We start from the raw sequence: 13688 nt of genomic DNA, 5'->3' as shown, positions 1-13688 counted from the left end.
ACAACAAATAATAGAAATAAAACAAGTAACTCATTTATAATAATTGAAGCCAACTCAGCAATCATAATCCAATATCATTTCAACCAATTCTGTTGCAGCGTGCAACCCGCACTCACAATATATTCACATTCAATTCTGTTGCAGCGTGCAACCCGCTCTCCCAATATATATTTCTTTTTATCAATAACCCGCTCTCCCAATATATATATTCCTTTTAATCAAGTCTATCATATATTTATTTCAATCAAGTATATATATAGAGACTTTTAAATAAGTCTGTTGCGGCGTGCAATCCGATCCCCCTATATTGACTTTTAAATAAGTCTATTGCGGCGTGCAATCCAATCCCCCAATATTGACTTTTAAATAAGTCTATTGTGGCATGCAATCCGATCCCCCAATATTGACTTTTACTTTCATTTCCGTTGCGGCATGCAACCCGTTCCCCCAATATATATAACTTTAAATAGCTCATAATGTAAATAAAAATTACTTCAATAAATACCACGTCCAATGAGAACTATTAAACATCAAGACACACAATAATTATAATTCATTTATGAACAAACAATGGCAATAATAATTTATTTTGGAAATCAGGGAGAAAATAGACAGTTTAATATTTAATATGCTAAATGTCAAGTAGCAATTAGTGCACATAATTCAAATAAGCATGTAGCAATTATTACAGGAATTTAAGAATTAATATTTGGCAAAGAATAGGAGAGAAACAATTATTATAATAATTAATTTATGGTTTTTCAAGTAAGCAGGAAAATAATAAATTTCACGACGTATAGACACTCGTCACCTCGTGTATATGTCGTTCACATGCATTTCACATAACAAATAACATCTCCTTCACCCTAACAATGTCCTCCAAAATAGCCAGTTGCTTGAAGATATCACCAAATGTTTCCCTATTCCATTTTGAGAGTGCTGCCTTCACCCTCTTGATTTTCTGCTTGAACATCATAAATGGATCCCCTATGAAGTCAGCTTCCCAATTCTGCCTCACCACATCCATAACTGTAGCATGCTTTGTCCAAAAGTTGAAGAATCTGAAAGGCTTGACAAACTTGGTTGTTTGCACCCCACATGTCATTAGCAATGGTGCATGATCTGATCCAGTTCTGATTAGATGCTCAACTTCAATAGTTGGCAACATGTTCTGAAATGGAAAATTCACAAAGATCCTATCCAATCTCTTGAATATACACTCAGCATTGGATCTCCCATTCCACCATGTGAATGGACTACCTTTGTAGCCTTGCTCAAACAAACCACAAGAGTTTACACAAAATGCAAAATCCTCATATTCAGGAGGGTGTACTGGAAGTCCACCTATTTTCTCATCTTCATGCAATAACACATTGAAATCCCCTCCTACCAACCATGGTAATTCCATATCACTTGCTAAATAATACAAGTGATCCCACAACTCCAACCTCTCAATTGCTGAACATTTTGCATAAACAAATGTCATCATCATATGCTGCCCCAAGTCATGGTGAAACACTCTCACAGTCACCTGTTGCTTAGTATCCTCCACTAATTCCCATTCCACAACTGCATCGAAGAACAACCATATTTGCCCATTAATATTTGTATAAGCAGTCTCCATATTCAACCTGCTTTTATATCTCTCAATGAGTCCCTTCTTTTGAAAAGGCTCCATCAATGCAACTATACAACAATTATGCTCCCTATTCATATTGATCACCCTAGGAAAGGCCTGTTGTGTATTCACAGACCTTATGTTCCATATTAATGTTTTGATCATCATCTAGATAGAGAAGCTGCCCTCCTGGGCATTATTCTTGAAGGTTGTGGTGGATCTTTACTCTGATTCTTCTTAGTTTTTTAACCTCCTTTAGCACTAGTTGTGGGTGATAAATCCCCTTCCCTAGCCACTTGTTTGAAGTTTTCGGCAGTTGATCAGTGCCAGATTCCATAGGCACTTCCTCTATTTCCCCGGATGCTCTTGGAACAATTGCCCGCTCATCAACCTGTTCATACTCCTTGAATTGTAGCTCATGGACATATGCCAGAACACCATCTACATAGGCCAAAATTTCTCCAGTGGCATGAAGGTTGGGGTTTACTGTAGCTTCCTCATCAGGTGAATCTGGTTTTAGGCCTGGCGTGGCCAGCCTATCGCCGGGTGAGCCTGGCTTTAGGCCTGGTGTCGCCAGCCTATCGCCGGGTGAGCTTGGCTTTAGGCCTGGCGTCGCCAGCCTATCGCCGGGTGAGCTTGGATTGTTGTCCTTCTTCACCTTGTCTTCTATTGTCTTTGTTTTTCCCAGATGATCATTCTTAACCTCAACTACATTGCTCCATAAGACCTTTGTAGAGTTTACCTCATCAAGATCCTCCATCCGCCCAGAATCTTTAAAAGTTTGAGATGTAATCGCATGACAAGATTGGTTTGTGGTCACATTGAGTTTTTAGATCCCCTTTGCTAGTCCCAAACCTTCTATGAACCCAGTCGATTGTGGACTGAATCCCAGAAGGAGTAGGACCATCTTTAGAACTGAAGATTGGTTTTTCCCCCACCAAAACCAGTTGGTTGTTCTCGTTTATATCACTTTGTTCCTCCTCTAATACTGCAAATTTATTCCTTGTTTGAACCTTGTTTGTCTGATCTTCTTCGACCTCCATCAGTGCAAAGTTATTGTGCACCTGATGTACACCAGCATTCACTGGCATGATTGCATTGCCAGTTTGCTCTTGTACCTGGGTTTTGTTATTTTTATTGGTTCCCCGATTATCCCGAACTTCCTTCCACTGTGCACCTACGTTCCCGACTACTTTTCCACTCGTGAGAATCATTAAAGGGATAATGTGATTTTTGGTTTTTCCTTGTTCATCAGTAGCAGAATTCCAGTTGTTCAACTCAGCAAGATCATTTCTTTTTTTGCTGCTTCGATTCTCAATAAGCTCGGTGTGCAAATGCCAACATTCAGTTTCATTATATCCTTGTAGTTTACACTCCTTACAATATTTTGGTAGCATGTCATACTGAATTCTCACCCATTCTGTTCGAACACCACCAGAAGCTTCATCATCAATATCCAATCGCACCTTTTTAGGTAGTTCGGCCAACAAATCGACAAGAACTTTTACTCTTGCGCAACTCGGGCTAGTTTTGTTTGTAGTTGGCTTTGATGTAGTACGTACTCTTCGATGCGAAATCGAGGAAATCTTGCCATAGAGTTAATCTAATTAACACATGACGATCTCTAAGGAATCCGATATTAGACTCACCTTTGATACCACAATGAGTTGGAATTATTCAGCGAAGCTCGTGAATCTCCGGAGAACCATATGACAGATTTCCAACGACAGCATATTGGAGGCCTTCAATCACGTTCATTCTATATACTTCTACCTATGTGAATTTAACCACTTGTTGGCCATTCAAATACACTGCTCGTCGCATTGGAATGGGTTGAATTGAAGCTGCAGTAGTAGCCATCGCTGGAGGATTTAAAGAATTTGGTTTCAAAATCTTCGAGTAATCTAGAGGAGCTGGGTTGGAGTTAGTTGTTTTATGTTATTGTGCAACACTGGGGAAGGGCAGACCAGCCAGAAAAGCTGGTTGGTCGCCGGCCATTATGGCCAGTGAAGCCTAAAGCTCCAGCTTTGTCCGCGATGAACAGTGACGAAGTCACTGTTCACGGTACTGTTTGGCATTGTTCACTGCTACAGTGACGACAAAAATTTGAGAGAAATAATTCTAGAGAGAATGTGTTAAATTTCATTTCATTTTGGGACTTTGAGAGCTCGGATTGAGGGAAATATTTGAGGAATTTTCAGAGGAAACATTTAGGTTAAATTGGGCTTGAAATGGCTAAAAAACAAGAATTTAAGTCTGGAAGTTTGACCGATGAGTTGACTTTTTGATACCGGAGTCGGAATCCAGTTCCGAAAATTTTCATAGCTCCGTTATATAATTTATGACTTGTGTGTAAAATTTAAGGTCAATCGGAGTTGATTTGATAGGTTTCGAAATCAAAAGTAGAAGTTGAAAACTCTTAGTTTCATTAAGCTTGAATTGGGGTATGAATCAATGTTTTAGCGTTGTTTGATGTGATTTAGAGGTTCGACTAAGTTCGTATGATGTTTTAGGACTTGTTGGTATATTTGGTTGAGGTCCCGAGGGCCACGGGTGAGTTTCGGATGGTTAACGGATCAAAAGTTGGACTTAAAAAGCTGCTGCAATTTTCCCTTCTACTATATATTCTTGTCACGCCCCGAACCTAGGAGCGAGACAAGCACCCGGTGCCTCACCTAACCTAGCATACCAAATTGCGACTAAGGGACTCTGAACACATAATGTCATACTTTGGCCATGGGGCCACCTTGTAAGATAATTTGCGAAGCAAAATATAAAACTGAATGGAAACTAGCGCTAACTAAACATCAATATAAAGCTAGATTGAAAAGGCCGTCATAGCTACTACAGCTGACAAACCACCAAATTATACATACCAGGCCTACAAACCCAACATACTGCACTAACCAACAGGATATGTCTACAAGCCTCTACTGATAGATATATTATGATCGGAACAGGGCCCCGACCTACCCATATTATATATATAAATACATACATAAGATGCACACAAAAACCTAGACCCGATAACTCCGAAGGATGTAGAGCTTACCGATCAGGCTAAACTCTGGAAACACCTACTGAGGAGGTCTACTCGTCTGTCTATCTGAACCTGCATGCATGAAATGTAGCGTCCCCGGAAAAGGGACGTCAGTACGAAATAATATACCGAGTATGTAAGGCAATAACATAACTGAAAATCAAAACTGAACTGATAATATAATAACTAAAAGTAACTGGGAGTCAAAGATGATCTGGAGATATACTTACCTGCTGATAGTGACTAAACTCCTTCAATATAGTAAGTAAAATAAATGTCCGGCCCTATAAGGCTCGGTACGTGTAAATGCTCGGCCGTAGTAGGCTCGCTCATAGGTGCTCGGCCATACTGGGCTCTGTATCTCGGCCATTCTGGGCACGCTCATAGACGCTCGGCCACAGCAGGCTCGGTATATATAACTTACCATCTGATCAGAGGTTGCCCAATAGGGGCCTGCCCACCGATTATGGCTCGATGGTGGTGAAAATAGTGTAATACTGTATATATATATATATAGACTCTCTTCTCTCTTGACTGAATAAAGACAAAACTAAACTAAATATGAAGTCCCGATAAGGAATAATATTGTCACTTATGAGACTAGAATAATGTGAATGAATTCATGAATACGAACTTCTCTTTATGTCTCATTATTAACACATGTAGCTACGAGATCATGCCAAAATGAAGGAAGGGCTTAGCCTTAACATACCTTATCACAATCTTTCTAATCACCAAGTTGAACTCACCTCTTCGCACCTTAATCTACAAGAATGATAATAATACTATCGTTAAGTTACGAAAGGTACAACTATCGCACAACGTACGACAAACTTATTTTGTATTAAAACGGGCAGCATCTCCCCTATAATCCTTACTTCCTCCAAATTCATGATAATACCAACAATACAAGAACAGAACAATAACAACATATATACATCATTTTCCAGCCCTATATACACCATCAAATACTACAAAACAGCCCAACACACCCCAATCTCTTCATACACAAAACGACCATCGTAGTAGTGTCAAACGACCCGAAAATGTTATGACGAACGACCAACCAACCACCCTACATTTATATGGTGTTTATAAACCCCCTTCCTTCTCCAAAAATCAACAAAACAGTAGTAAAACACGCAGCCCAACAGCAACACAAAACGGTCCACAAAACAGTCCGCTACAAGTGAATAACTCGAACTCACGGCTTCCGATAACCGTCCCGTGAGTTCTTACAAGTATAGAACGACTTACCATGAATTTATAGAAGAAAAATTGGATGAAAGAGAGCAGTAAACTCACCTTATTTTTTGTATAACTCAGCTCCTATCTTGGTTCTTCAAACTCTAGGTTTTACCTCCAATTAGAACTTGAAAGGGAGAGAAAATCAATTAGGGTTTGTGGGAAATTTTTGGGAGGATTTTTTTTTTGCAGAGCTTATGTCTGGTTATTATGCTCTATTTTAAGTCTAATATATGAAGAAAATAGGCCTTTAAAAGGTCTCTTTGGACGACCCAAAATGGCCCATTTTTTGGGCTCTCATTTAAGCAAGTAGGTGACACACCTGCTTGTCACCTAGCAGCTTGCGCAGTATCGCACAAATGCTCATATCTTTCTACTCCAATGTCGTATTGACAAACATTTTAATGCGTTGGAAAATAGACTCATATATCTTTAATTTGATGGGTAGGACACCCCATAACTATAAGTATATTGGGAGAAAACCGCAGTTATATTTGACCCAAAGTTTCAGTAAAACTTGTGAATGTAACTTGTGATGACTTTCATCGACTTTTGTTCCACAACTCGCTTGACTTCAAAACATAACACACGGATGTCATACGACTAATATAAATCATAAAATAATCTCCTTGTCATGTTAAGCACCCTAGTCTCACCCCAAAGGTACATGTTATAACATTCCCAACTTGTTGACTTTCGACGAAACATTATTTTCTTCAATTGCTTTAGCTTCTGAACCGTCCAACCCTCTTTGTACTTGTTGTTCATGATCTTCAATATTTGTAACCTCATAGGTAACATGATTAAATTAGTTTATATACTTTTAAATATTATCTCATTTTTGATCCTACATTAGTTTGCTTACGATGCATTTTTACGTACGAAAATATAGGGTGTAACATCATTCCCCCCTTGGGAACATTCGTCCTCGAATGTTTACTCTTAGAGACTTTGGAAAATTTTGCCAGAGTATCCTTCGTACACTAGGTTAAAACCAACCAGCACATAGCCAGAAAACATACTGTGTATGCCACACACGGCCAATGTTTATAAATAGCAACACTTTGCCTCACCGACCGTAAATCATAAATACTAAAAGTGAAAAATAAAAGCTTACCTGATGACCTGCGAGCCTGAATAGAGCTGTGTTGTAGCATCCCATCTCGAGCCATATCTTCAGTTTGAAATAGGTGGGGGTATTTAGACTTCATTTCTTCCTCCGATTCCCACGTCATCTCTTCTACATTCTTGCTCCTCCATAAAACCTTTACAGAAGCTACCTCCTTATTTCGTAGATTGCGGATTTGTCGGTCTAGGATGGCAACTGGAATTTCCTCGTATGACAAGTCCTCTGTAATCTGTACATCATCCGTGGGCACCACTAGGTAGGATCGCCAATGCACTTCCGTAGCATAGATACGTGAAAAACCGAATGGACAGACTCCAATTCTGAGGGCAACTCTAACTCATAAGCTACTTGGCCCACTCTCCGAATGATCCTATAAGACCCAATATACCGTGGGCTAAGCTTGCCTTTCTTGCCAAACCTCATCACGCCCTTCATAGGTGATACCTTTAAGAATACCCAGTCATTAATCCTGTGTCACGCCCCGAACCTAGGAGCGAGACCAGCACCCGGTGCCTCACCTAACCTAGCATACCAAATTGCGACTAAGGGACTTTGAACATATAATGTCATACTTTGGCCATGGGGCCACCTTACAAGTCAATTTGCGAAGCAAAATATAAACTGAATGGAAACTAGCGCTAACTAAACATCAATATAAAGCTAGGCCGACAATGCCGTCATAGCTACTACAGCTGACAAACCACCAAATTATACATACCAGGCCTACAAATCCAACATACTGCACTAACCAACAGGATATGTCTACAAGCCTCAACTGAGAGATATATTGTGATCGGAACAGGGCCTCGACCTACCCATATTCTATATATAAATACATACATAAGATGCACACAAAAACTTAGACCCGATAACTCCGAAGGATGTGGAGCTTACCGGTCAGGCTAAACTCTGGAAACACCTACTGAGGAGGTCTGCTCATCTGTCTATCTGAACCTGCATGCATGAAATGCAGTGTCCCCAGAAAAGGGACGTCAGTACGAAATAATGTACCGAGTATGTAAGGCAATAACATAACTGAAAATCGAAACTGAACTGATAATATAATAACTGGAAGTAACTGGGAGTCAAAGATGATCTGGAGATATACTTACCTGCTAATAGTGACTAAACTCCTTCAATATAGTAAGTAAAATAAATTTCCGGCCCTATAAGGCTCGGTACGTGTAAATGCTCGGCCGTAGTAGGCTCGCTCATAGGCGCTCGGCCATACTGGGCTTTGTATCTCGGCCATCCTGGGTTTGCTCATAGGCGCTCGGCCACAGTAGGCTCGGTATATGTAACTTACCATCTGATCAGAGGTTGCCCAATAGGGGCCTGCCCACTGATTATAGCTCGATGGTGGGCAAAATAGTGTAATACTGTATATGTATATATAGACCCTCTGCTTTCTTGACTGAATAAAGACAAAACTAAACTAAATATGAAGTCCCGATAAGGAATAATATTGTAACTTATGAGACTAGAATAATGTGAATGAATTCATGAATACGAACTTCTCTTTATGTCTCATTATTAACACATGTAGCTACGAGATCATGCCAAAATGAAGAAAGGGCTTAGCCTTAACATACCTTATCACAATCTTTCCAATTACCAAGTTGAAATCACCTCTTTGCACCTTAATCTACAAGAATGATAATAATACTATCGTTAAGTTACGAAAGGTACAACTATCGCACAACGAACGACAAACTTATTTTGTATTAAAACGGGCAACATCTCCCCTATAATCCTTACTTCCTCCAAATTCAAGATAACACCAATAATACAAGAACAGAACAATAACAATATATATATACATCATTTTCCAGCCCTATATACACCATCAAATACTACAAAACAGCCCAACACACCCCAATCTCTTCATACACAAAACGACCACCGTAGTAGTGTCAAACGACCTGGAAATGTTATGAAGAACGACCAGCCAATCACCATACATTTATATGGTGTTTCTACACCCCCTTCCTCCTCCAAAACTCCACAAAACAGTAGTAAAACACATAGCCCAACAGCAACACAAAACAGTCCACAAAACAGTCCGCTACAAGTGAATAACTCGAACTCACGGCTTCCGATCACCGTCCCGTGAGTTCTTACAAGTATAGAACAACTTACCATGAATTTACAGCAGAAAAAATTGGATGAAAGAGAGCAGTAAACTCACCTTATTTTTTGGATAACTCAGCTCCTATCTTGGTTCTTCAAACTCTAGGTTTTACCTCCAATTAGAACTTGAAAGGGAGAGAAAATCAATTAGGGTTTGTGGGATATTTTTGGGAGGATTCTTTGCAGAACTTATGTCTGGTTATTATGCTCTATTTTAAGTCTAATATATGAAGAAAATAGGCCTTTAAAAGGCCTCTTTGGACGACCCGAAATGGCCCATTTTTTGGGCTCTCATTTAAGCAAGTAGGTGACACACCTGCTTGTCACCTAGCAGCTTGCGCAGTATCGCACAAATGCCCATATCTTTCTACTCCAATGTCGTATTGACAAACATTTTAATGCGTTGGAAAATAGACTCATATATCTTTAATTTGATGGGTAGGACACCCCATAACTATAAGTATATTGGGAGAAAACCGCAGTTATATTTGACCCAAAGTTTCAGTAAAACTTATGAGTGTAACTTGTGATGACTTTCATTGACTTTTGTTCCACAACTCGCTTGACATCAAAACATAACACACGGATGTCATACGACTAATATAAATCATAACATAATCTCCTTATCATGTTAATCACCCTAGTCTCACCCCAAAGGTACATGTTATAATATTTCCAACTTGTCGACTTTCGATGAAACATTGTTTTATTTAATTGCTTTAGCTTCTAAACTGTCCAACCCTCTTTGTACTTGTTGTTCATGATCTTCAATATTTGTAACCTCAGAGGTAACATGATTAACTTAATTTATATACTTTTAAATATTATCTCATTTTTGGTCCTACACTAGTTTTCTTACGACGCATTTTTACGTACGAAAATATAGGGTGTAACATCACTCCCCCCTTGGGAACAGTCGTCCTCGAATGTTTACTCTTAGAGACTTTGGAAAATTTTGCTAGAGTATCCTTCGTACACTAGGTTAAAACCAACCTGCACGCAGCCAGAAAACATACTATGCATGCCACACATGGCCAATCTTTATAAATAGCAGCAATTTGCCTCACCGACCGTAAATCATAAATATTGAAAGTGAAAAATAAAAGCTTACCTGATGACCTGCTAGCCTGAATAGAGCTGTGTTGTAGCATCCCATCTCGAGCCATATCTTCAGTTTGAAATAGGTGGGGGTATTTAGACTTCATTTCTTTCTCTGATTCCCATGTCATCTCTTCTACATTCTTGCTCCTCCATAAAACCTTTACGGAAGCTACCTCCTTATTTCGTAGATTGCGGATTTGTCGGTCTAGGATGGAAACTGGAATTTCCTCGTATGACAAGTCCTCTGTAATCTGTACATCATCCGTGGGCACCACTCGGGTAGGATCGCCAATGCACTTCCGTAGCATAGATACGTGAAAAACCGGATGGACAGACTCCAATTCTGAGGGCAACTCTAACTCATAAGCTACTTGGCCCACTCTCTGAATGATCCTATAAGGCCCAATATACCGTGGGCTAAGCTTGCCTTTCTTGCCAAACCTCATCACACCCTTCATAGGTGATACCTTTAAGAATACCCAGTCATTAATCCTGAACTCTAAGTCTCGTCGACGCATGTCAGAATATGACTTCTGACGAATCTGAGCTGTCAACATTCTCTCCCAGATAATCTTTACTTTCTCTATGGCCTGCTGAACCAGGTCTGGCCCATGTAACCCAGATTCTCCAACATCAAACCACCCTATAGGAGATCTGCACTTACGCCCATACAAAGCCTCGTACGGAGCCATCTGGATACTGGAGTGGTAACTGTTATTATATGCAAACTCGATAAGAGGTAGATGTTGATCCCAACTTCTTTTAAAATCCAACACACATACTCGTAACATATCCTCGGGCGTCTGAATTGTGCGCTCGGCTTGTCCATCAGTCTGTAGATGAAAAGCTGTGCTGAGATTCACCTGAGTCCCTAGACCTCTCTGAAATGACCTCCAAAAATGTGCTGTAAACTGAGCCCCACGGTCAGATATAATAGAAACTGGTACTCCGTGTAGCTGCACTATCTCCTTAATATATAACTTTGCATAATCTTCTGCTGTATATGTAGATCTGACCGGTAGGAAGTGAGCTGATTTCGTGAGCCTATCGACTATCACCCATATGGAATCGAACTTACGATTAGAACGAGGTAAACCCGTGATAAAGTCCATGTTTATCGCCTCCCATTTCCATGTCGGGATCTCTATAGTCTGCATTAGCCCTCCGGGCATCTGGTGCTCTACCTTCACTTGCTGGCAACTAGTACATTGGGCGAAAAACTCAGCAATGTTCTTCTTCATATAGTTCCACCAGTACATATCCTTAATGTCATGATACATCTTCGTCGATCCAGGATGGATGGAATACCATGAATAATGTGCCTCTGACATAATATTGTCTCTTAGCCCTGCTACATCTGGAACACACAAACGACCCCTGTATCTGAGAATTCCATCTCCCTTGAGCTCTAAAAATGGCTTCTTCTGTTGCGGGACTCGCTCTCTCAACTCGACCAACTCTGGGTCCTTGTACTGCCTTTCCTTGACTTCAGCTATGAGGGATGATTTTACAGTGTTTTGGAGTACAACTCCACTATCCTCAGAATCTACTAACCGAACCCCCAACGAAGCCAATTGATGAATCTCTCTAGCTAATTGTCTTTTCTTGGGCTCTACATGTGCTAAGCTACCCATAGATCGGCGACTTAAGGCATCTGCTACAACATTAGCATTCCCTGGATGGTAGAGAATGTTAACATCGTAATCTTTCAATAACTCAAGCCATCGCCTCTGTCGCAAATTCAACAGTGACTAAACTCCTTCAATATAGTAAGTAAAATAAATGTCTGGCCCTATAAGGCTCGGTACGTGTAAATGCTCGGCCGTAGTAGGCTCGCTCATAGGCGCTCGGCCATACTGGGCTATGTATCTCGACCATGCTGGGCTCGCTCATAGGCGCTCGGCCATAGTAGGCTCGGTATATAACTTTCCATCTGATCAGAGGTTTCCCAATAGGGGCCTGCCCACCGATTATAGCTCGATGGTGGTGAAAATAGTGTAATACTGTATATATATATATAGACCCTCTGCTCTCTTGACTGAATAAAGACAAAACTAAACTGAATATGAAGTCCCGATAAGGAATAATATTGTAACTTATGAGACTAGAATAATGTGAATGAATTCATGAATACGAACTTCTCTTTATGTCTCATTATTAACACATGTAGCTACGAGATCATGCCAAAATGAAGGAAGGGCTTAGCCTTAACATACCTTATCACAATCTTTCCAATCACCAAGTTGAACTCACCTCTTCGCACCTTAATCTACAAGAATGATAATAATACTATCGTTAAGTTACGAAAGGTACAACTATCGCACAACGAACGACAAACTTATTTTGTATTAAAACGGGCAGCATCTCCCCTATAATCCTTACTTCCTCCAAATTCAAGATAACACCAACAATACAAGAACAGAACAATAACAACATATATACATCATTTTCCAGCCCTATATACACCATCAAATACTATAAAACAGCCCAACACACCCCAATCTCTTCATACACAAAACGACCACCGTAGTAGTGTCAAACGACCCGAAAATGTTATGACGAACGACCAGCCAACCACCCTACATTTATATGGTGTTTCTACACCCCCTTCCTCCTCCAAAACTCCACAAAATAGTAGTAAAACACGCAGCCCAACAGCAACACAAAACAGTCCACAAAACAATCTGCTACAAGTGAATAACTCGAACTCACGGCTTCCGATCACCATCCCGTGAGTTCTTACAAGTATAGAACGACATACCATAAATTTACAGCAGAAAACATTGGATGAAATAGAGCAGTAAACTCAACTTATTTGTTGGATAACTCTGCTCTTATCTTGGTTCTTCAAACTCTAGGTTTTACCTCCAATTAGAACTTGAAAGGGAGAGAAAATCAATTAGGGTTTGTGGGAAATTGTTGGGAGGATTCTTTGCAGAGCTTATGTCTGGTTATTATGCTCTGTTTTAAGTCTAATATAGGAAGAAAATAGGCCTTTAAAAGGCCTCTTTGGACGACCCAAAATGGCCCATTTTTGGGGGTTTCATTTAAGCAAGTAGGTGACACACCTACTTGTCACCTAGCAGCTTGCGCAGTATCGCAAAAATGCCCATATCTCTCTACTCCGATGTCGTATTGACAAACGGTTTAATTAATTGGAAAATATACTCATAGATCTTTAATTTGATGGTGGAACACCCCATAACTCTAAGTATATTGGGAGAAAATTGCAGTTACATTTGACCCAAAGTTTTAGTAAAACTTATGAGCGTAACTTGTGATGACTTTCATCGACTTTTGTTCCACAACTCGCTTGACATCAAAACATAACACACGGATGTCATACGACTAATATAAATCATAACATAATCTCCTAATCATGTTAATCACCCTAGTCTCACCCCAAAGGTACATGTTATAACATT

General features: G+C 39.9%; 1 protein-coding gene across 1 annotated transcript; it reads right to left on the bottom strand.

Moving 5' to 3' along the window:
- Positions 1-838: 838 nt before the first annotated feature.
- On the bottom strand, positions 839-1678 carry LOC142178959 (uncharacterized). Its single transcript, XM_075248778.1, has one exon. It carries the CDS (start codon positions 1676-1678, stop codon positions 839-841), a length of 840 nt encoding a protein of 279 aa, XP_075104879.1.
- Between the last annotated feature and the right edge of the window lie 12010 nt (positions 1679-13688).

Source organism: Nicotiana tabacum, unplaced genomic scaffold (genome assembly GCF_000715075.1).
Source record: "Nicotiana tabacum cultivar K326 unplaced genomic scaffold, ASM71507v2 Un00092, whole genome shotgun sequence".
Lineage (NCBI taxonomy): Eukaryota > Viridiplantae > Streptophyta > Magnoliopsida > Solanales > Solanaceae > Nicotiana > Nicotiana tabacum.
Note: the sequence above shows the minus strand (reverse complement) of the source record. Positions and strands in the feature narration are given on the sequence as shown.

Excerpts from the sequence above, each read along its gene's own strand:
- LOC142178959 (XM_075248778.1), bottom strand. The coding sequence starts at position 1,678 with ATGGAGCCTTTTCAAAAGAAGGGACTCATTGAGAGATATAAAAGCAGG.